This window comes from Dermacentor albipictus, chromosome 2 (assembly GCF_038994185.2).
Source record: "Dermacentor albipictus isolate Rhodes 1998 colony chromosome 2, USDA_Dalb.pri_finalv2, whole genome shotgun sequence".
In the NCBI taxonomy this organism is placed as follows: Eukaryota; Metazoa; Arthropoda; class Arachnida; order Ixodida; family Ixodidae; genus Dermacentor; species Dermacentor albipictus.
In genome coordinates, this window is record NC_091822.1 from 102,986,591 (window position 1) to 103,010,888 (window position 24,298).

The 24,298-nt window shown below is 47.5% G+C and overlaps 1 protein-coding gene across 3 annotated transcripts in view; it reads right to left on the reverse strand.

Moving 5' to 3' along the window:
• LOC135911672 (endothelin-converting enzyme 1-like) overlaps nucleotides 1–24,298 on the reverse strand; it is a 181,356-nt gene that overhangs the window by 156,919 nt on the left and 139 nt on the right. For 2 of the 3 annotated variants that reach the window (XM_070533815.1, XM_070533813.1), the window contains exons 2-3: nucleotides 3,602–3,793; nucleotides 923–1,072 (exon numbers count right to left, since the gene is read on the reverse strand). In XM_070533815.1, the coding sequence (XP_070389916.1) occupies nucleotides 923–1,072; nucleotides 3,602–3,793 (342 nt within the window). Of the gene's footprint in view, nucleotides 1–922; nucleotides 1,073–3,601; nucleotides 3,794–8,057; nucleotides 8,242–24,298 lie in introns of those variants that run through there. The other variant, XM_070533814.1, reaches the window with a different exon arrangement.

The window sequence follows — 24,298 nt, forward strand, 5'->3', positions numbered from 1 at the left end:
AACCAGGTGCTTAAAAATTTAACTACCTCCATGTACATAGAACCGAAACTACAATGCTTTCCTCATACTATATATGTATCAAATTAGGTGCGAATTCATATTGTCACGTTTCTGGATGTTACGTTGGATTTTTCTAATTGCTTGCTTTTATGTAGATTTGTCATATGTTAGACAGACATTGTTGTATAACTGACACGTGTATTGTGTATGACTCATGACTTGTGCGGTAGATTATTTATTTTGTTGATGATAATATACCTAATCTTGTGTGTACATACTGTATTGTTTGTTTTTTTGTTCTGCTTTGCTGTACATGGTCCGACATGCAGCACGAAGAGTAGGCACAGTCAGGAGACATACTGTCTCCTTTTGCCTCTATTCGTGGGCATTTCTTGAAATGTCCGAATAAAAACACAAACGAAAACAAAAACAAACTCGTGCCCACTTCGTAGCTTTAAAAAGGCTAGAACAAATATTTATTTTTAAGGTTTCTTTGAATGTAAAGCATAAAAAAGCACAACGTATTATCTTCGTGCCTGGCCTCTGCGTCATATTCGCTGCAGAACTTTGTAGGTGCAAGACGCTGCAGTCTGCGTGAAAAGTGATTTAAGATGCAAATTAAGATGTCAAATGCATCGATTTTGGCGTCTTCCCTGGCGCTGGAGGAATCGCCAATTACTATACTAAGGAAACATAATTCAAAACAACATGCATATTGTTGACGCAAGGCGCCTTAATGCATCGTAAGATGCGCTAGGAAACCCCGTTCTCCAGTCGAGTAGACGTAGGTACATTCTTGATATGCGGAGGCACAGCGTGGTCTTATGTTTGGTAATTTTCGCTGTTTCCCCATCATTTCGCGCCACATTGCAGCCGTACACCAGCAGCTGTTACCGTCAACCTTGCGACCTTTAAGACTTACCTTTGATAGAAGATCTAGGCGCTTGTAATCATCGCAGACGAACTGGTAGAAGTCATCGCAAGGGTCGACTGTCTGGTCCACTTTCACCCTCAGCCACTGCGCCAGGAGCTTGCAGTCATTGGTGTTGCATACGAGTGGATTGGCTGTGCTCTGTGGAAAGAATGAAAGCAAAAAAAATGAAATATTATTTAGATGCAAAATTTGGACTGTTCGACAGCCTTCGTGAGCGCATATACGCCCACAATAAATGCTCATGGAAGACACACACACACACACACACACACACACACACACACACACACACACACACACACACACACACACACACACACACACACACACACACACACACATGTATGTAGCCAAAACGGACGTGCAAACACGTCCTTTTTTGCTGTAGATGGTTTGGGCTGGTGAGCCTGCCTTCGTCAGTGACATGCAACAAGGTGCACATGTCACTGACAAAGGCTGGCCCACCAGCCGGCATGTTAGAGAGTAAAAAAGAACGTATTTCGACGCACGTCGCGCTTATTCTTTGGCCTATTAGCGGAGCCAGTGTGCTTTTTTCGTCACCACAACAACACACACACACACGCATATATATATATATATATATATATATATATATATATATATATATATATATATATATATATATATATATATTAACGCAACGTCAAAAACAGGGGTCATAAAGCGCAATTCAGGAGGTCGTCTTTTTAATACCAAGCGCTACTTCGATTTCTTCTTCAGTGCGCCTTGACAATACGCTCACGCACACTCGCACGACGATGCATGGGCATTGCCGCGAAATCTAGCCTGAGTTCGCAGTTTTCGCGGTGAGATGGCTTTTTGAGCGTGAAAAAGACCGTTCTAGACAAAATCCATAATCATTTTCAGCGCCGGGAGTTGCTTTGGTCGGCGGTGCATACTCGGCGCGAAAAAATTTCGGGAGCGGGGGGGCTGAAACTCCATAAGCACCCCCCCCCCCCCTGGCTACACTCCTAATTGCATGTACTATGACTTTAGGAGATGAAATATAAGCGGAATAATATTTGCTTCCAGTGAGAAAAAATCAAGTTGAGCAGCTCAAGATTTATACATTCAAGATCTCCGCATTACTCGTGCGTTGCACTGCCGATTGTGATACGATGGCGGGAAGAGCCCGCTAACCGTTTTGGTTGCTACACGTCTCTTGCTTGCCATAGATGGTCGTGCTGTCCTTGGGGAGGGTGTGCTGAGGCTGTATTTTGGCTGACATTAGCTAGTGCGCGGTGCCCTCCCTTCAGTGGGGTCAAGTGCCAAAGCATTTTTTTCATGCATTCTTACCACTTGCTCAAAGAAATCAGACAAAGGGCGTCATACAGCCTTCAGAAGTAATTTTATTATACTGCTGCAAGCCATGTTCCATCCTCTCGTACTGCGTTTCTATTTAATTTACCCTCTATGCTTTGCCTTCAGTTCGTTCTAATTGTGACCTCTCTCCCAACTTCTTGTAACGTGCAGCAAAACATGAGGGCTAAATACTAGGCAGACCAGAAAAAGGAGCAAAGAAAATGACGATGTGAATACGGAAACGCAGAATTAGTATCACAATCACAGCCAAATGCAGTGCATTGGTCCTTGGTGTAATCGAGTCGTTGCAGTTGTCTGGCAGCCGCGCTACTCAAGCTATGTGTGATTGCGTCAACAGCGCACATGACGAAGTGACTACGACGCGGAACACGAAGAAGCTGGTCAATGGTATGGCCGTACCTTCGAGCAGCACCGGGATGATACCCCCTGAAAAGCTACTGAATGCTTCTCTGTTCAAGGGCATGATATCTCGGGGCGCCTAACGAATTAAACGTGCACGTCCTTTGTTTGCCTAATGGGTGTGACAACGGGCGAAATGCGCATATGCTGAGTGCATGAATTGATGACTAAACAGTGAAGCTCCTACTGAATGCGCCGCTTGCAGAATATGAGGACTTCCACTTACTGACACTAGACCTGGATAACTGCTATAGAGACCCATCTCCACCTTTGATTCGCTGCGTCTTCATGCGTAACTGCCACCAAAGTATGGGAGAGAGGCGTGGAATTGTGCGGCTCACGATAAAGGTGCTGCCAGGAGTCCTTTCAATTCTGCTGAATATAGTGGTGCCTGACGCCTTCAACGACACCGCCTAGGACCCAGAGATTCCTTGACAGTTATAAATCATCTCGCCGCTCTCAATCTGGCGGCTGATACGTACCCTACCCTTCACATCATTTGATAGTCGCCTATTGCAGTCGTCGAAGTAACAAACCCGCTGCACGTTAGAAATAACATAAGCATAAATCCATCATTTACACGCGACTAACGCGTTCAATTTGCAAGCCGCCTCGATGCCAAGAACGAGCGTGTTCTTAAGGCGAGGGCAGAACTAGTCTTTGCGGTGACTACTGCGAACCGCATGCGCGAAAAGAAATTAAGAGATATCACGGATCCCATCTAAAGTACATATAACTATTTAAGGGCATTAGATGATTCTGTGTACCGCAACCTGTTGCTTAGCACCCACGATCGAAGGCCAACAAGGAGCCCTTAAATGGAGGGCGGAATGTTAGCAAATAAGAGGCTACCGCTTAGTATGACACGTGGTATACTAAACAGAGGACTAGGCACCAACAGGTTAATGAAAAAATCGCACTTACGCCGTTGGTCGGTGGAGAGACGCCGTTTTCCGGCGCAGAGACGGTTGACCGCGAGGCTATAAGCAGCGCCGTCACCAGCCCAGAAGCCAGTGCTCCCGGCACTACTCCGATAAGGCACAAGAACAACAGCGATGCCATATAGCGCCTGTCATCGTCGGGGTCTTCCTTTTGTGAGCTCTTGTTAGAATCTCCCTGTGGAGGCCGGAACAATTGGGTGTCAAATCTCTTGCTGAAGGATGCAGTCGAGAACAGCTATCCTGAAATGTCGGCTCTGCTCTTTTTAATGCATTTTATTACACTCGATTGTGTACATAAATTTCGTCGCATGTGTTGCGTGGTTTACGAAGAGGTTAATGTGTACGCCGCTTGCACACAACTAAGAATTGTTTCAATAGCAGACAAACAATAGCGGCATTCATGAATTGCGAATAAAGTCCTCCGGAGAGCACAGCAGCAATCATTTTATACCTGAGGTGTTTTAGCGCACGAAAAGGGACAAAAGACAGTGGCAAGACGTGGACACAGCGCGTCTTGCCACTGTCTTTCGTCCCTTTTACGCTACAAACCGGAACTTTCTATAGTCTACACATACTAAGTAAAATGTACCCGACACAATACAGAAACTCCTGCCCATGGTGCAGAGAAATACCAACTCTTTACCACATAACATGGGAATGTAAGCATAACTACACATTCCATAAACATAAAAACCCGAGTGCGGAGCAATGGTAGGGCCTGCTCACCAGCAGCGAGCTCACCGCCCAAAGGGCAATGGTGCAGCACGCGTGCGAAGTGGCCAGGCTCAGTGGAGCCCTGGAATAGGGGCACACCCGTGCTGAAGAGCCACGCAGCAAGCGCAAGACGGCTCACCGCTCAACCCCTTGATAGAATTAATAAAGTTATTCTTTCTCTCTCTCGTGCGCTAAAAAACCTCAGTTATGGAATATCAACACGCCCTAACCTGCGCTCTTTCAAGCAATTGTTTGTTTACCGGTCACTAGAAGAAGCACACAGACAGTATTCGACAACCATGAAACCGGTGAACAAGCGCCAATATTCAGGGAATATTAGTATGAAATAATCTAGTTGCATGAATTCATAAATTGCGTTATTTCAAAATGCTTATTGCGATATTTTGCGAAAGCCTATTTAGCAGTGGAATAAAAATGCAAGGCCTCACATTGACTTCTCTAGCTCGTCTAACAGGCTAGACGGCTCTTGGAGCACAGACTCTTGGAGCAGGGCGCAAGCAGCAACTGCGTACTGACGATCCGGCAGCCTACCAAGCTGTCTAGATTAACACCGGGGCAGCACGTTTGGGCTTCGCTGGCTAACCAACTGTACGGAGTGCTTCGCCGGTGATTTTTGATACGAAACTACATTACGGCGGCACAAGCGCCGCCACAGTCACCGCACCTCCCGTGCATCTCCTGCAACAATTGTTGTAGCCAGGCAAGCAGGGGGGCCACATTCCGTATGGCTCCCATTGGCCGCTTTCGAGCAGACGCTCTTTCGACGCTTGCGCCAAGGTCCCCTTCAGTTACGGCCCTAACCAATGGGCGACGCAGAGGCAAAATGGCGGCGCACATGATTGTTTACGTTTTCATGGCAACAGCAACAGCAGCCGTGCCGCACCTCCTCTCCCAAACGTCTTTCTTTATGTTTTTATTGTGCCTACTCGCTCCACTCCTTTTCCCACTTTCCCCCATGCCGCGTGCGCCGCTCACTTTTCTTTGTTTTTACCCGTAAGCGGCACGTTTCGTTTTTTTTTATTGGCGGCGAAGAGTTACAGAGTCGCCATCTATTGGAAGCGCCTCGCTGGCGGAGTATGAGGGATCACGCGGCGCGCTCATCATAGGTTTTGCTGTCAGCGCTCACAGAAAACACCACGCGCTAGCTCTCTCGGACATTTCTGTGAGTACTTTCGAATCGAGAGGTTTTTTACTGTCTAAATAATAATCTTGGGCAAACCGAAAGCACCGAATCATCTACAGACTCTATCTCTTTACCGAATACGTACAGTGAACGCCACTGCGCGCGGTCGCCGCAAGGGAGTCTCTCGAACCGGCTTCTTGCATGAAAGGTAGGCAAACGCTGAGCGCAAAGTATGTGAAATATGTCCTTATAGTGTTTGTATAACTAAATGGAACGTAATAGAATGGATCCTCAATGCAGCGATCGCACAGATTCACTGCGACCGACTGCGCGTCTGCATGCTTGTCCGCGCACTGTGTCGCTTTCTCCACGCGCGCGTTTTCGCACCATGCCATGAGCTTTAGGCCGCAGAATATGAGCATTTGACAGTATACAAGCAGCCATTGTTGCGTGGGCGCTATCAGAGCTGTTCAAAAATAATTTCTTTGTAGAGACTTCGACGCCTACGGGGATGTGCCATCGCGACGATTCAATCTTATTTTTCTTCTTCTAAATTCTACGACATTTCAATAGTATTTCTGGATTTGCGTCGCCCTGTATGTTTATCGGTGTAGAGGGATCGACATTTGGGCGAGTTGGTACTGGTTGAACATCTTGAAGGGGCAGCGCAAAAAGACGATGACAGAAGGCAGGAACAGACAGGACAGCGCTGTCCTGTGTGTTCCTGCCTTCTGTCATCGTAGTTTTGCGCTGCCCCTTCAAGATGTTTATCGGTGTCCTCAGCGTGCGATTTCCCGCTGTCTCTTTTTTTGTAATACAGTGCAATTATTCATAAAACAAACATGACCTTATGTCATACTTTGTAATTTTGTGCGTCTTATGCTCCCTTTCCAGTCCAGTGCACTTGCCAGTATCAATAGCATCAACAAGTTCATCGACCAAACCGTCATGACATTAGTCGGGCAGCGCACTCGGGCGAGCGTCTCAGTGAGCGCGCTTTCTGAAGATCGCAGACCCGGCGCCGTAGAAGAAATCATCCTCGCGTCTGTGCTTGCTGCATACCCGAGTTGTAGCCGATGACTGTTTGCCGGTTTTATGTTTTGCGAGCCAAGCTTCACGCAGCTTGTCCTGCGGCTACGTGTGAATAAGGTTGACACCAGGCTCCGTTGCGTACGTCCGGCATTGCGGCACCGAGCAGTAGCCTAACATGTTGCGCGCCTTCAAAGGCAGCCACTACCCATTGTAGTGCTTTCAAACGGTATGCGTTGGCAGGCACGCAGTCTTGCCCATACTTATATTATACCAGCATGTGCCGGGACATCAAAAACATTCCACTTCCAACACAACAGATCTTTTGGTCTCGCTTTATTGACTTCGTTTCGGAAAACAGATTTTTATTATAATGTGGTGGTGATTCACGCTCAACAAAATGAGCAAAGGTTAAAGGTGCATGACATATACAAGAATGCTAAACACAACCGTTCACATACGGTGAAATAACAAAAGCAAGCGCTAGAAAACGCGAAGGCCGTTTCATGTGCACACACATAAAAAAAAACTAGATTTTTATATAACGTCCTCAAGACCAAAATGTAGACGAGCTTCTGATATATGCACTAAGATATTGCACGAAACTGGACCACATGTATGACATAGTCATGACAACTATAAAAAGGGAAAACTCACTGGTAATGGCAAAAACAATGACACTCAAAATACCTAAAAAATAGAATAAAATGCTAATATTGTTTGATTGAGAGCCATACCAAAAGAAAGAGCTTACTAATAAATCTGCACGAAAGTATAAGAAATGTGTGATATGTTGATTACTGCTGAACGAATTGAAAAAAACATGGCAGAAAAAAATAACATTGTACTAAAAACAGCAACACACATTATCACATTACTTTGCACTTGGTCACAACTTGAGTAACGGTGGCAAGGGGAGCAGAAGGTAATCGGCTTTTCCAGCAGCACATAGAAAACCTTCGCACAAAGGCTTATTCCTCAATCAAAGACCAGGTAAAATAAGCCAACAACACGACTTTTCTTTCGACGCGAATGCAATGCTTAGCAATAAAATTACGTCACTTAAGGCACTACGTCGTACCTACTGGGCTCTGCTGTGTATAATAAGCACGAACTGCAAAAATATGCATGTAGGACACTTGCAATGCTCATGCTTTCCAGAAGAAAAAAAAAAGCGTATCATGCCTACACATGAAGGTTGTTCGCGCGGTTTCCCCATCGGGGGTTACTGCGATAGTACACAAACAATAACAGTTATTTTTCAGCTGTTAGCACGTTTGTAGAACGTGATACACAGAAAAAGCACTGAGGGCGGTATGGAAAGCTGGGCAAGTTACTGAAGTTGCAGAATGAGACTTGACACAGAAAAACAGATGTCACAGCCCAGGTGACAATGAGGAGGAACATCTATTTGTCAGCTTTCTCTACCGGGAAGAAACAACTGTAGCACAATCAAGGCGCAACGACGTCCGGAGCCTCATGGAGCACACAAATGGACAGGGCTGTGTTCGTGTACATGCGCCTTCTGATGACCTTGGGTCTGAGCGCTCACCTGTTGTCTTTAGGCACCCGGAACAACCTTGCAGGGCTGGTTTTTTAGGTATTTGTGCACCACTGCACAATACACGAGTGGTACGAGTCGTGAAACGGGTGAAACACCGCGGATCACAAGCACACAGGTACGGAGGACCACGAAACTGACGAAACTAGCCACGCCGGTCAACGCACAGCAGAGCACGCTTCGCGATAGCAGCAGATAACGAAACATGAATCGTCATGCAGCGGGCTGAGCTGGCTCCGGGCCGGCGGGGCCGCTCGGCGTGCGCGCAGAGACAGTCGAAGGTGAGGGAGTTTCGAGGGTAGCAACGAGGGAGGGCGATTGGAGAGGAGTTGGGGAGGGGGAAGAGCTAGGCCACCTGGATCGGCACGCGTGCGCACGACGATCTATGACGGTCATGACGATCATGCAAGGGAAACGGATTTGCGTTCGCCCATTACAGGGATGGCGCCAATTACCTCTGCCACCGAAAACGGGGAGTTTCCCGCCACTGACGCCGGCACTTTTTTGACGCGTGACGTTTAAACACAAAAGCGCATGCCACGTGCACAGGCGCAATCGCAACGCTCTTTCGCCTTCTCCTCCTTCACGTCTCCATTGCTGCAGGGCCGTCGCTACAATCTTTCTCCCTCTCCCATACCGGTATCCATTCCTGTCCACGCGCCGTGTCCCCGATATGGAGATAAGCCGCGCAGGTTACCAAAAGCCCTTCTGCCATCGGAAAATAGCACTATCTCCTCTCGCCCACACCTTCTCTCCTGGGCCACTTGTTTTCTTCTTTAGTTTTTGCTTGCGAAAGCAAGTCGATGGTTGTGCCCTCTCGAAAGACCCCCTCGAAAGAGAGATGGTGCGCCCCAACCAATATATGGCGGAATGAAAGTCCTTATAGAGTGGCGCACAAATCTCACATTAGGGAGCATCGTATTGGTCTGCGAAACAATTTTTTGTTTCTTTCCAGAAAGACCAAAAAGTCAGGATTGTTTTTAACAAGAATAACGTTAACAACCAATTGCCTACTACACCCACTCACACTCAGTCCACGCACGTTCAACGTGACGACGTAAGACTACTCCAAAAGTAAAGTGCAATTTCATCAATAGAGAACCTAAACCATTAAACTTACATTGTTCGCCTCACATCTCCTGCTTCGTTGATTCGACGGTATAGTGACGGTATGAGAAAGCGCGCAGCCTGGTACACTGCACTCGCATGGTATGTGCCTGATGACACTGCATCGAAGGCAGCTCTGCCAGGAACGTGTACGAGTGAACCATCTTCAGCAATTCGCAGTTGAGTGGGCAAACGCTGGTTGGCGAGGCCCGCCTTCAGCTTCTATATAACACAATGGGTGGTGGGCCCTTTGTCAACGCATCTTTGCGGCTGCCATTTGCTCTTACTGATTTCAGCGATATTTCCAAACGGTGACAAAGCAGTACTCCCGTGACAGCGGTGACAAGGGTACTCCGGGAAGAAGCCACTAGAGCTCGATTTATTAGCCTCGGTCACATGAGTAGATGACTATACAGCGCTGGTCGTTCACGTCAAACAAGCCTGCAGCAAGAATTTTTTTTCCCCTTCTTCATCCTTCAAAGTCACCGTCCACAGTGTTCATGTGATATGCAGTGGCGTGACCATAAATTTCGTTCGGGGAGGGGGGCGCGGGGTGAGGGGGCTCAGGTTGCAGTTTGACCTGCTCTTTATATAATTTGTCGAGAGTTCAAATGCGTGAATAATACCTGCATCGCTATTGCCAAAGATGCCGCAAACGAATTCCGGAACGCTACACACTGTCCAGGCATGTGAAATATGATTTTTTTTACAAAAAACTATATTCGTACGCCCCAAAAAATTGTGCCAGAAATAAGTGATATCAGTGCTCCCACCTCTTTTCTCTAGTTAATAAGTAAAGAAAACATCACGTGAACTTTAGAACCATATCAGTTCGAAACCCGTGAAGCAGTGCATGAAGCTCATATGAAAAACGTGAAGGCCATGAAATGAATAAGTTGAGGACAAATGTTTAGTGAAACGGTGTAATTCAACAACCTTGTTTATACGAGATGAAGTAAAAAAGTAAATGGACTTGTGAGAAAAGGTACATGTATTTTAATGATTTAAAATTTAATCATACGCTATTTCTCTTTATAACCTCCATGCACTTCAACGCACTGTGCCCAACGTGTCAACTTTTATGCGAAGCATATTACGAGAGCTCAACCCAGTTCCTCAGGCGCGGCGGTGTCGCCTTCAATACCACGTGACACCGTGACGTCACGACAGAGGAGAAGTGGCTTTGGCTCAACTCTTGCAAGATGGGCTGGGTGGGAATCGAACCAGGGTCTCCGGAGTGTGAGACGAAGACGCTACCACTGAGCCACGAGTACGATGCTTCGAAGCGGTACAAAAGCGCCTCTAGTGAATGCGGTGTTGCCTTAGAAACGAGCTGTTTCTAAGGCTCAGGCGTGCGTCGCTTGCTCAGGCGCACATTTCGTTGCCGCGCCGAACGCTAGGTTGCTCGACGCTCACCGCGTCCAACGCGGGGCGCGTAGTCGCTGCGCCGTAGCCCATTGTCTTACGCCCCTTGACGGGTCGACGGGAACGCTGTCGCGTTCCACTCTTGAAGGCGAAGCAGAGTAACGCATGAGTTGTTTCTTCGTCTAGCCGAACCAAATATAGCCAAGCAACAGCAGTTCACCAGGCTAAACAGTGGTTCAACAACTAAAATAAAGGCTAGTATGCTTCGCATCCTGGGCTTAACCTTAGCTAAGCCACAGCCATTTTTTTTTATTCCGTCGGAAAAAAAAATTGGGGTCGCGCCTGCAACCAATTTTCCGCCGCATGAACGACATCTGCATCGGCTGCGAATCCTCTTCGCCTGAGTGCTTTCTGCAATGGTCCAGACACATGGAAATCTCTTGCAGCCAGCTCTGGACTGTAAGGCGGGTGTTATGGCGGAGTACGGCGGGTATGGCGGGCCAATGGAATCACAATATGATTTTTTTTATTGTTTCGGCCATCCGTTTGGCAGAATGTGGCCGAACTTTATCTTGCTGCAGCATGACACCTTTTCACAGTTCTCCGCGATGGTTGGATCTGTATGCAGGTTTTCTGTTTAATTCTCAACACATTAAAATTGTTCTCGCTGTTCACCGTTAAATAAAAAGTCCTCCACATCTTCCATGTCCCAGAATAGTGTTAGCATAATCATACCAGCCGATGGTGGACGTTTAAATTTCTGAACTTCTGGTGATGACGAGTGTTTCCACAGCATGCTCACAGCTTTACTTTTAGGTTCGTGATAGTCTACCCAAGTTTCATCTACACCAATATGTTGCTGTAATAATGCTTCTCCCTCACTACGACAACGGGCCAAACGTTTCCGAGAGATGTCCAACCTTGGTGCCTTGTACTGCGCTTACAGTTCTTTAGGTTGCCACCTTGCACGCACTTTCCGAAAATATAGCCAGTCGTGTAAGATCGAATATGCTCAACCATGACTAATATGTAGAGTATTGGCGATTTCGTCCTTTGTGATGCGTGCGTTCTCCATCACCATACCCTCGACTTTCAAATTATTCTCAGTCATTGACATCGATGGTCTGCCCGATCTTTCCTCGTTGCGTAAAGTTCTTCCCTATTTGAAAAGCTCTATCCATTCCAAGATCTAGCTTCGTGATAAAGAACTGTCACCATACTACGCTTGCATTCGACAAATAATTTCCGTAGGTTTAACACTTTCCGCAAACAAAAACGAATCACTGCCCTCATTTCCTCCGTGGTGCAGATCGACAATGGAGCTGCCATGTTTAAACCTTATAACGCGGGAATAAAACTGACACGTTGAATACAAGTATTGCAGACTTCAGTAAATAAGCGCAGGATACTAGCAATGTTACCAAACCCAAATGCGAGAAATTGCAAAAGTCCCTCTGCTTTTTGACTTCCCCTCGTATTTTTGGACGGATGCAACGACGAGGGCAAAATCTAAATAACGCTGTCCTTCCTACCAACGCATTGCGCAGGAGCAGCTGTGACCGGTCGTGTATTGCGAGCAATTGTACCAAAACTACAGTCTCAACAGAGAGCACATATAGAAATAAGGACTTCTGCAAAACACACATTAGAAATGCGAGGATACAATGGAATAAAGAAATGTGAATATACTGCTTGATAAAAGGCAAGAAAGTGTCCCTGGAAACAAAGTTCATTGCATTTACACAAAAAACCTCGCAACAAGATGTTTATATACACGTATAAGTCTTCAATAACCTACGTATCTAAGAAAAGCCAGGACATATAATGCGTCAAACAAGACAAATAAACATGTTGCGCAATCACAGATTCACATACTCCTTATGCCCGCCTCACGCCCTTCCTCCACTCCCTCCGATGCATCGCGCGCGATCCATGGTTAAGGAGCCCGTGTCGCTGAAAATACGATGTCGCTGTCCGGCGCCGGACGTCGGTTCCACAAAAATGTTCCCACCACCCATATCCATGTGATCAATGTGACGCAAGGAATTTACTAAGATATTTAAATTTATCAAGCTAAATACTTAGAAAAATTGTAAATTCCGACATATACACAACCGACTGATAATATAGCCCTCTGCTTGTAAAATTTAAATCATGGGGTTTTACGTGCCAAAACCACTTTCTGATTATGAGGCACGCCGTAGTGGAGGACTCCGGAAATTTCGACCACCTGGGGTTCTTTAACGTGCACGTAAATCTGAGTACACTGGCGTTTTCGCATTTCGCCCCTATCGAAATGCGGCCGCCGTGGCCGGGATTCGATCCCGCGACCTCGTGCTCAGCACCCTAACACCATAGCCACTGAGCAACCACGGCTGGTTCCTTGCAATTTCAACTGCACGAGAAAACGTAATTCTGTTACGGGAAAACTCAATGGAACCCCTTTCCAGTGTTTCTTCATGTCACAGAACGGCCGCGGCGTCCGCCATTTGCGCATGCGCGCAGGTGTCTCGGGGGCCACGAAGCGGCGCGCCTGGTTCCTTGCAATACCCCCAACTGGCGCTCTCCTGCGCCGTGTCGCGACCCACACAAGAGGCTGCGTTTCTACCACAAAACCCGCCTGTGTGCATAGCGTTCGCGGCTAGCGCTTCCCGGTAAACAATACGGTTACATAAGCTCCAGTTGCCGGAAAGGGTGACAAGCAGTGGCAGACCACTAAATGCTATCGCGTTCCACTCTTGAAGGGGAAGCTTAAACGTCCGCCAAATTTTCTTGCTTGCTGACACAAGACTGAGCACCGCCGTTGGCTAACCCATCCTCACTACCCCCCTACGCTTCCAATCGCGCATAACGATGTTTTCGCCCTTGGAGCTTATACGGAACAGGACAGCGACGGCCGGAATACGTCTGAACTGCTCGAATAATTGCTATCGTAAGAATAATAAGAATCTCCAGTAAATGAAGACCCCCGTGGCGCATTACTTTCCGTAAAAGAAGAAGTAAAAAAATCGAACTGTTGCCATGCGACAATTTGCTACGCTGCAACAATCTCCTTTTTCTTTTGTGGGGGGGGGGGGGGGGGGGGTGGCACTGAAATGAAAAAAACACAGACACACACAGGAAAGCATGTTTGCCACAATCGAATGACTACTTTGGCCACCTAATGTGGCTACCGAGGGGATTTCGAAGAAAACGTGAGAAGCTTGGTCCACAGAGACCAATATGCATACTGCTGAGTATCGTACACCAGCGAGACACAAGACTTTCCGGAGAGGTTGCAATAACATCGAAGTCAAGTTGATTCCTTCAAGAGCGCGCGTTGCAATTCGTCGAATCTCCACAGTGTTGGCGGCAAGCGACCACTGTTTATTTTTCTCATGTGTTACGCGGAAATCCTCCAAAACTATTTCAGGCCGAAATCCACTTGGCCAAACAAAAACGAACGCGCACCGAACTGCGCTGTGCGGTGGTCAGGGCAACGTGATAAAAACGCATGCGCTCTGGCTGGCTCTGGCAGCACGCGGGTAGCGAGAACCAGAAAATTGAAGAGGCTCAATGTCTTCTCGCAAATTAAATTCAAAGTAGAAAAATACTTAAAAACGTAGTTAATCTCGCTGGCTTTATTGTCTTGCCGTGGGGCCTTTGACGCAGGTGAAAAAAGTGCCCACATTCTTTTCTATTACGGCACAAAGGAATGACCGCAACGCTTCGTCTCATCACACCTTGCTGCGTGCTTTGTCAACTTTTCTGATAGTGTGTTCATTTGGCTTGTCTCGTTGTATGGTCAGATGTACGACGTTAGTAAACTCAATGCACCTTTGGCATCAAATGTTTATCTGAACATGGAGCCTATAGATTTCCAGAATTCAAAATCTAAAGCGTGACTTTGGAAATAATGCACCTTTCGCATCAAATGTTTATTACAACTTTATGGCCATAAAGTTTCGGGATTGAAATTCATGCGCTTCGTAGATTCCGCGGCCTCCGCGAGATGCCGCGACGAGCGCGCTCGCCATCTAAAATTTTGCCCTGGGATGAGGCTCCTTGCGTTATGTGACTCCAGGTGCATGGGCGTTGCCATAAAATCCAGCCCGAGTTCGCAGTGTTCGCCCCGTTACGACTTTTCGAGCAGGAGAAACGACGTTCTAAACGAAACCCAGAATTATTTCCGGTGCTGGGGTTGTTTTCGTCAGCGGTGAATGACAGCACAAAAAAATTCCTGAGGGGGGTGGGGTCGCTTAAGCGCTATAAACACGCCCCCCCCCCCCCGCCCCTGGCTACGTCAGTGGTAATATGCCCCGGCTTTTGGCATCAGAGACAGTCGTGTATTTAGCGTCGCGAAAATATTCTGCTTTGTAAGGCCTTGTATTCAATCAATCAATCACGCAATCAATCAAATGTTTTATTTCCAACAAAACTTGTTGGGGGTCATCCAGGCCGTAAGCAGCGACATGCAGCTTGAATGTGCTTGAAGGCCCTCAGATGGCAGCAGTAAGTCAACATATGGAAACACTGGTCTACTAGGGTATACAAATACAATGGACCATATTTACATTAATTACGAGAATCACATTTCAAGAACACGTTAACCAAAATACGCTCTAATCTGTTTTCGAGTCAAGGTACTTATGCCATTCTCCATCCCAAATTTATTTGATAGGGAAGGTAGCGTGTGTCTTAGCGACTGCATGAGGTAATTTGTACGCCTGTATGGTACTAGCCACCTGTCTTTGCTGCTGGTACGCGCATCACTACTTTTATGTTCCAGTCATGGCATATTTTTTTAAATGTTTGAAAATTTTCGGAGCCGAAGGAAAACGAATACAGTAGCCAGTATTCACAAAGGTTAGTTACTCGTATTATGTTATAACTGTCGAAATGTTGCGCAGTAGAATGGAAACAAGATACATTCGCTACATGTCGAAGGGCTCGTTTTTGAAGTTCAAGAAGTGCATGAAGACTACTTTTCATGGTGGTAGCCCATACAAGCGCACAATAATTTATATGCGATTAAAAAAAGGCATACTGTATCTGCAACTTTTCTTTCTCTGGAAAAACTTGGCAGCAACGGGACAATGCACCTGCGGCAGATAACAATGGTTTAGTAACTAGTTCAATGTGATATGTCCGCTTGATATCTTCTGAAAGTGTAACGCCCAATACTTTGTATTTGGTTAGAATCTCAATGGGCGCGCCATTCAACAATAATTATTGATTTAAATCGGACTGCCTGCCTCTTGCCTTGAATAACATGGCCTTTGATTTGGTGTTATTAATTGTCAGAGCATTATCGCGAGACCAAGTCGACAAATTGGAAGGGATACTGCGAGATCTCCGTAAAAGATCAAGATCATTGCCAGAAAAAAACAGGCTCATATCATCAGCGTATAGTACAATGGATGTATCGTTTAATATTTCAGTAATATTGTTCACGTAGACATTAAACGAAATAGCGCCCAAAACGGTGCCCTGGGGCACACCTGATTTAATTTCTCCATAGAAAGAGCAGTATTTTTCGTTAGCAACGCACTGCGTTCACCCAGACTGATAAGATTGAAACAACTTATTTGCTTCACCACGGATACCATATCCTTCTAGTTTGCTTACTAAATTTGATGACTTGAATGATCAAATGCCTTGCTATAATCAATAAAAATACCCAACGTCAGTTTTCCCCCATCAATATTATAATTTATTAGCTGTTTTTCGCGTAACAAAGCTGTTTCGGTTGACCTGCTGGGCGATATCCGTGTTGACAATGAAAAAGAATGCCATTCTTCGCAGAGAAATCGTTAATGCGAGCAGAAATCAGTTTTTCCAAACCCTTGAAATGCCGATAAAATAGAAATAGGCTCATAATTCCCCCGGTCATTTCGGTTCCAACCTTTGAAAACAACTGAGACCCCTGCTTTCTTTATTCATACTTGTTGGAAAATGGCTAGATTCCATAACAAGGTTAAACGCAAATGCGAGATGGACTGCGATGACATCGATTACACATTTTATAGGTGTGATCTGAATGCTGTCTGCATCAACAGTATTGGTGTTTTCAAGGTAAAACATTTACGGCAAATTTGAGCGCCGTCAGTCGTCCCGGGAAAAATGCTGTGCGTACATCTATTAACAGTAGCACCACTGACCGCGGTTTTTGATGATGCCAGCATGTTCACAAAACATGCATTTAAATACTTGGTTAATAGGACGCCTGACACCATTTCGCTGTTCACGGCTATTGCACGCTAACTGCGCTTCACATGCTTGACATGCAATGTTACACCACCCCCTGTAGGGTTTGGAGTACGGACTTCGGGATGAAAACCCACAAACTTGGGAGGAATTTATTCTACATATTATGTACAGGGACGAGAGCGTCAATTAACCGTCGTACAGACATTACGGGCCGGCAGCAACTCGGACGCTGCGGCCCGTGGCAAGAAGTTCGAGAGAGGTGAATCAGGGAATCAGGGCATGTCCCAGAAAGTCAGGTCTCTCTGGAAGGCTTCTTATAAGCCCTTCGAGCACTGCAAGTCACGTCATGTTTGACCAATGGGAGAGTCCACTCCGATGACGCCACTTGCAACCAATGGTAGGCGCCCGTGTCGCGGGGCACACCTGTCGGGGCTCTCTGCGGTCTTGCCACGCAGACTGGCAATCACTTCTAGGCCGGAGAAGGAGGGGGGCTGCACCTGCTCCATTGTCCGACGCCCACCTGCAAATCCCGGCGACTCGGCTCCGCAGCGGTGGCAACAGCCTTCTTCAAAGACGAAGGGGGTCGATTGCGCTCCATTGTCCCAGGCCCCCTTCTAATCCCGGCGACGCACGAACTTGTTGCCTTAAACTTGTTTGCTCGGCCGCTTCTCTGGAATGCGCTTTCCTGCTCCTGCATTCCTCAATTAGCTGTGCTGCAATCCGATGTGGTCTGGGGAACTCGAAGTAATCGCAGGAACCAGCTCCATATCTAACAGCTCGTCCTCGCCCCGGTTGTTCTGAATGGCCGGTGAAATCAATTCGCTGGCCATGAGGAACGCTGAAAGAAGCTGCAGGGTACTGGGGTCGAGCCTCGTTTGACGAACTTCGGGATCCTTGGCCCTGGAGGACAGACGTCAAACAAACAAAACAGCACAGCGCTGCACCACGCGTAAGCGCAGGCTCTTCACCCCTGACTCGCCAGACTATTACTGAGTCAAAATCAACCCTGATCTTTTATTTCCCCAATTTCGACAAAACAGTTCCAACCACCCCTCCAAACCGCTATCCATTTCTCCTCGATTGCCCACAAGACCAGACTACTATTGTTGTTGCAAACAAAAGGGTCGCCGACGATGCAACCAACAAATGAAAACAGCCGAACATTACATAAGTGGCCTAACTACACGAACAGCATGTTTCCAATCTATCGCAGTGGCGTACTTATCGCACGTAATGGTGCCACTGAACAATCTGGTCAACTTCACAAGTACGTAATCACAAGCGCACTAGCCTTGTGGTCACTAAACAGAACGCGTACTTGTGTTGTAGGCAAACTTTTCATTCACGCTTACTCACGTTTCTTTCCTGAAAGTCCTACAGGACACGTGACATAAACGAACAATTAAACTCGCGGGACTTACACACTCCGCAGAACTCTTAAAATGATGCGTCTTCTACTAACTCTTTCCACGCACGTTCACTAAAGAAGTCAGAATACACGGCTGCCCTCACACACACACTAGCAACCCAGTCATAAAGTCTGCTTCCTTCCGTCCACACAGGACACGCGCTAATGGAACTAAGAACGCTTCTCCGTGCAAATCATGCACTCACTCAAATCTACGCGCTTAACCTTACAAAATTCAAAAACGCTTAAAAAGAAAGAAGGTTAAATAACACACACGCGCGTTACGATAGGCCTCGCAACAATAACCTTGACCCTCAGGTTACTCACACACACACACAAAAAAAAACCTATCTACTTATTAATGAGCATCTCGCGAGACTACAAGTTTACTTAAAACGCATCTTTCAAATCTCGAGCTTCTCAAACGAAAACACAAAGCTCATACCTTTACCTTGAAAGAAATCCTAGTCTCAAATCGCGAAAACATTCCGATGCTCAAAATAGCAAAATAACATTTCACTTCTACGGAAGCGCTCTTGGCCTCCCTTTGCAAACGCTTACGTCTGACTCATACTTTGAGTCTAACCCGGGGTGGACGTGGTCTGAAAGCTACTCTGGCTGCCGAGAGACAACAAAAGGGCTGATTCACTATCAGCTCCCCCAAGACGTTACGGTCTACTGCCAATTTGCGTCCCCGCGCCCCGCTTTCAACACGAACTCGATTGACCGCGTCGCTACTCCCCACCTGGTCTCGTCCTGCCACCTTGCGTTTCTTCGAACTGCACGCTGAGCTATGAAAAGAACTACGGAACGACGAGGAGCTTAACTGCCTCGTGCCCTTTGTCCGCGTCCGTGCAGAACATTCTTCGCGGTCCCCCTTTGACCTGTGGCTCGAACGTTTTGGATGCGTCAACATCGTCCTAGACGACCGCACCTTCTTCCTCGCGCCCTGCCCTTTCGGGTTTCTCGCCATCTTTGGCGGCGCTACATTAATTACCGACTTTCGGTTTTTACCGCGCTTCTTTTTAAGGCGCTTTCTCTTTGCACTCGCTTTCATGTCGCCTCGTGCCTCGTGCTGGCCGGTACACATTTCGTCGGCCGGGATCGGCCTCTTACCCGCACAGTCTGAGTGATTTACATTTAAATCTACTCTCACTTTGCCTCGACTGGCGGACAGCTCAACCGACTCTGGCACAATGCAGTAGGCTTTACTCGAGTAAGACAACTCGCACTCTTGCGAACTGCCCTCTACTACATTGCCCAGCTCACGCTGTGAATCGGCACACAGCCCGTCGGTATCGATCGCTGTCTCACGCGCACAGTCCGAATGATTAATAACTGAACCATCCCTATCTAGGCTATCTAGACTGGCGGAGAGCCGCACCGATCCCTGAACAATGCAGTTGTTCTCTCGTGAGCTACGGAGCTCGCCATCCCGAGGATTACCCTCAACTGCATCGCTCAGCTCGCACTTCACTCCTGCACGCACATCTGACCTGACATGGGTGCTCGCGTCTGTCTGGTCAGCAGTACCCTTTTCTTCGCTAGCAACCTCGCTAACATTACCAGCGACGCACACACGCGGTGACTGTGCCAAATTGTTCGCAGCTGGCCTAGCTGTCTCTACAGTCATCTGTTGGCACAGCACCTCGTCGCTCTCCTTGCGGCCTTTAACGGCCTCTGTTGCCACTAAGGCATCGTTAGCAGCTAGCCTTTTCCCTTCACTTATCAATCGGCAGCCAATCTCACAGGCACTAATCTTTTCCTCGGCTTTTGGCGAAAATCTGCTAAACACTTCCACATTCTTTCGCTCTCTACTTCCTATAGACTTCTCAGACAGCCGTTGTCTCTGTGCCAATAACTGATCACAATCCTGTATCGCTTTGATCAGTGCTGCCTTCTCTCTCTCATACTTTTCCTCTTGCTCAAGCTTACGTTGATTCTCACGTTCGCGTGCCTTCTCACGTTCGTGACGCTGACACCTAAGAGTAAGTTCTTGAAGCTCCTGCTTCCGTTCATTCTCGCGTTCTTCACGCTTAAGCTCACTCCTAAGTTCACGACGCGCTCGCAAACGTACACGACGCTCTCGCTCCCGTGGCTCCTGTATCACTTCCCAAGCAAGCTCAATGCTTTTGTGATCATTGCCACTATCATTAATCGCCTTTATGATAGCTGGCGTTTCCATCCGTTCGTCCGCCTCAACTCCCAAATCGTCGCACACCAACAACAAGTCTAACCTCGTCAACCTTCTAAGATCCATGGCAGCTGCCCCGACAGGTGGTTAAAACTGTTTTCCTTATTTAATTTGTGCAAACACACAATGCAACAAACTCCCGATTCCCAGAACTATCAAAATTGAACACACAACCTTTGAGTCTGGCGAATCATAAGGAAAAAAACCACGCGCTCACTTACGGTTGCAGCACCCTGCCATCCGGTTCATTTGTCCGCTGTTCCCGGTTCCTTCCGGACTCCCTGGGTCGAAGGCTCGCTCCTTCTTCGATACTCCCAGTCTCTTCGGACCTCTTTCGACGAAGGCTGATCCGTAGCGCTGCCACCAGCTGATGCACTTGGAGGCGATCCTACCGCTGCCAACCAGATGTAGGGGTTGGAGTACGGACTCCGCGGATGAAATACCACAAACTTGGGAGGAATTTATTCTACATATTATGTACAGGGACGAGAGCGTCAATTAACCGTCGTACAGACATTACGGGCCGGCAGCAACTCGGACGCTGCGGCCCGTGGCAAGAAGTTCGAGAGAGGTGAATCAGGGAATCAGGGCATGTCCCAGAAAGTCAGGTCTCTCTGGAAGGCTTCTTATAAGCCCTTCGAGCACTGCAAGTCACGTCATGTTTGACCAATGGGAGAGTCCACTCCGATGACGCCACTTGCAACCAATGGTAGGCGCCCGTGTCGCGGGGCACACCTGTCGGGGCTCTCTGCGGTCTTGCCACGCAGACTGGCAATCACTTCTAGGCCGGAGAAGGAGGGGGGCTGCACCTGCTCCATTGTCCGACGCCCACCTGCAAATCCCGGCGACTCGGCTCCGCAGCGGTGGCAACAGCCTTCTTCAAAGACGAAGGGGGTCGATTGCGCTCCATTGTCCCAGGCCCCCTTCTAATCCCGGCGACGCACGAACTTGTTGCCTTAAACTTGTTTGCTCGGCCGCTTCTCTGGAATGCGCTTTCCTGCTCCTGCATTCCTCAATTAGCTGTGCTGCAATCCGATGTGGTCTGGGGAACTCGAAGTAATCGCAGGAACCAGCTCCATATCTAACACCCCACGTTTATCGGTGCGATTAATAATAAAATGCGTGTGACCAACTATGATCAGCATTTCACTGAGTTCCTGATACCACGTTTCAGAGAACATGATAATGCCAAATGGAAAAGTAAACCCGGCTTGAAACATGATATGTTGTGCTCATAGGGAAGTGAACGTGAATTCACGTGAAGCGCGGAAATGTTTCTTGCGTGTGCAGGCCGAGCAATTTCACTTGGTAAGCTTTACTTACGATACATCGTGCAGTCAAGAGAGAGCAAAGTTCAACTTATTTAGACACTGCAACTTAGGCGATCTTTTAATGTAAGTCTCTGAGGCAATGAAGATGACAATACTGGCCTCAGTCTTGCTTGCAAGTACATTCGCATTTCGCGTCCAGACAAAGCGCCACTGATATTCGCGCTTTCTTGCTAATGCCAGCGAAAGAAGATGTTTCAAGTTGGGACAGCGGTGTTCATTAATGAATACTCCGGTATCATCAGGAATTCCTACCTGATTGTTTCGCAACCTAGCCTTCCGCCATGTGTCAAGAACACTGTCCCTCTTCTGTTTGCTCTTAAACTGGTCAACTATATTAGATTTGCCAGCTTCTCAGGTGGGCACACGGTGACAAACTTCAATGTCAGAAGCAGTTATGGGCTCACCTAGCACACCGCCAATTTTCCCAACAATTTGAATACCGCGTTCATTGTCCTCTTGCACAAGTCCCTTAATTTCTGTATTGGACCTGCGCTATTATGGCTCCGATTGAACGACCCTCTTCTGAAGTTCTTGAATAACGTATTCATTTTCCTTGCATTTAGCACATAACTCTTCATTCGCCTTTCTCAAGGCTTCGCTATCTTCTGTGGCTTCTTCAAGCTTCTTTTTCATGTCCTCAAATTTATCGCTCATAAATTTAACATTGTCCATGAGAGACTTCATTTCAGCACGAACTTCTCGGATTTTGCATCGGCTTTTTCTTTCAGTTGTAGATTTGGTCATGTTTTTGCAAAGGAGGAACAGTACCAGTGGAAAGAAGGTATAAATATATACAATAGATACACAGCAATACAGAAAGGCAGCAGTGACAGCATGAACTATCTCGTTACAAAGCATCTATAATTTGCACACCAACCTGCAGTACAGGGATCATGTTTCTAGCGTTGCGCCCATCAGCTGTCACTGCTGCCAAGTGTCGGTCCAGCGAAGGCAGCCGGCTTTTGTACCGCTTCTCCTGATGACGTCCTCAGCGGAAGAGCTGTGAATGAATTGACGCATGCAGACCAAGGCTCCTGGTGGTAAGCAAGATTCGTGATACCTGCAGTGCAGGGAACAACTTTTTAGCGTTGCGCCGATCAGCTGTCACTGCTGCCAAGTGTCGGTCAAGCGAAGGCAGCCGGCTTTTGCAACGCTTCTCCTGATGACGTCCTCAGCGGAAGAACTGTGAATGAATTGACGCATGCAGACCAAGGTTCCTGGTGCTAAGCAAGATTCGTGATACCTGCAGTGCAGGGAACAACTTTTTAACGTTGCGCTGATCAGCTGTCACTGCTGCCAATTGTCGGTCCAGCGAAGGCAGCCGGCTTTTGTAACGCTAATCCTGATGACGTCCTCAGCGGAAGAACTGTCAATGAAGCGATGCAAGCAGACCAAGGCTCCTGGTGGTAAGCAAGATTCGTGATACCTGCAGTGCAGGGAACAACTTTGTAGCGTTGCGCCGATCAGCTGTCACTGCTGCCAAGTGTCGGTCAAGCGAAGGCAGCCGGCTTTTGTAACGCTTGTCGTGATGACGTCCTCAGCGGAAGAACCGTCAAGGAAGCGACGCAAGCAGACCAAGGCTCCTGGTGGTGAGCAAGATTCATTAAATCTGCAGTACAGGGATCAAGTCTTTAGCGATGCGTCGATCAGCTGTCACTGCTGGCAGCGTCACCATACAAAGAAACTGCGCAAAACGGACGCATCTATTGACGTTGATGGCAAAATTAGTTAGTAGTCCATGCCTTGTTTTCCTCTTGACCTGATATCGCCGTTCCACCGAGCAGCTACATTCCGCTCCTTTTGAGCTCAACCTACTGACGACCGTTCACCACAGACACATAAAGGAAACCCTTGACGTCACAGCGGCTCCACGGTACTGGCTGGCTTAATGTTTGCGTAGTTCGTGCGTCGACGTCCATAGAGACTTTAACGAGCGCAGCGACACTCCCACCACATGCGCTTTTTACTGGCATTCCACCAATGCGACTTTAATGTTGTTGTATTGCAGCACAGCCGTATTAAATGTCTGTTACGAAATTTTTTGTTCCAAGATCTACTTCAAAACAAATAATACGCTTACATAGGAAAATGATTTCCCTTTCTTCCTGTTCCTATATTTGTGGCTTTCTGGTGTCAATCGCTAGCATGTCTGGTTTTCCTGGTCTTGCAAAACGACAGCAAAATGTGAACACTATGTGGCGTAGTAAGACAAGACCGGAAGCTTTGAAGGTGCGCGTTCGCGCGCGTAGCTGTGGCTGTGCTGCCGCAGAAAATTCTCGGTTATAGCGAACAGCTCTGTGCACGTTGCACCGTGCTACATACAGTGGTCTGTGCAGATCGGACGGCACACTTCATGACTTCCGACGCTAACGGTTTTAAGTCGGTCTTCTCTGAAGTGCGTCGCCTGAAATGCGTGGCTTGCAGCACCGGCGGAGGCGTGTGGCACTCGACTCGCTCCAGCAGACACCTCACCGTTGACAAGACGCTGTTTCTGGGCCACAGTAGCAAACATCGCGGACGCTTTGTCTGGCAGCATGTCACCCTTGCGGATTCTTATAAAACACGATCTGAGCGTGCACAGCGGAACGCTAATGCTTCTTGCTGCTCTTTTTCTGGGATCATTTCACAGTATCATAGA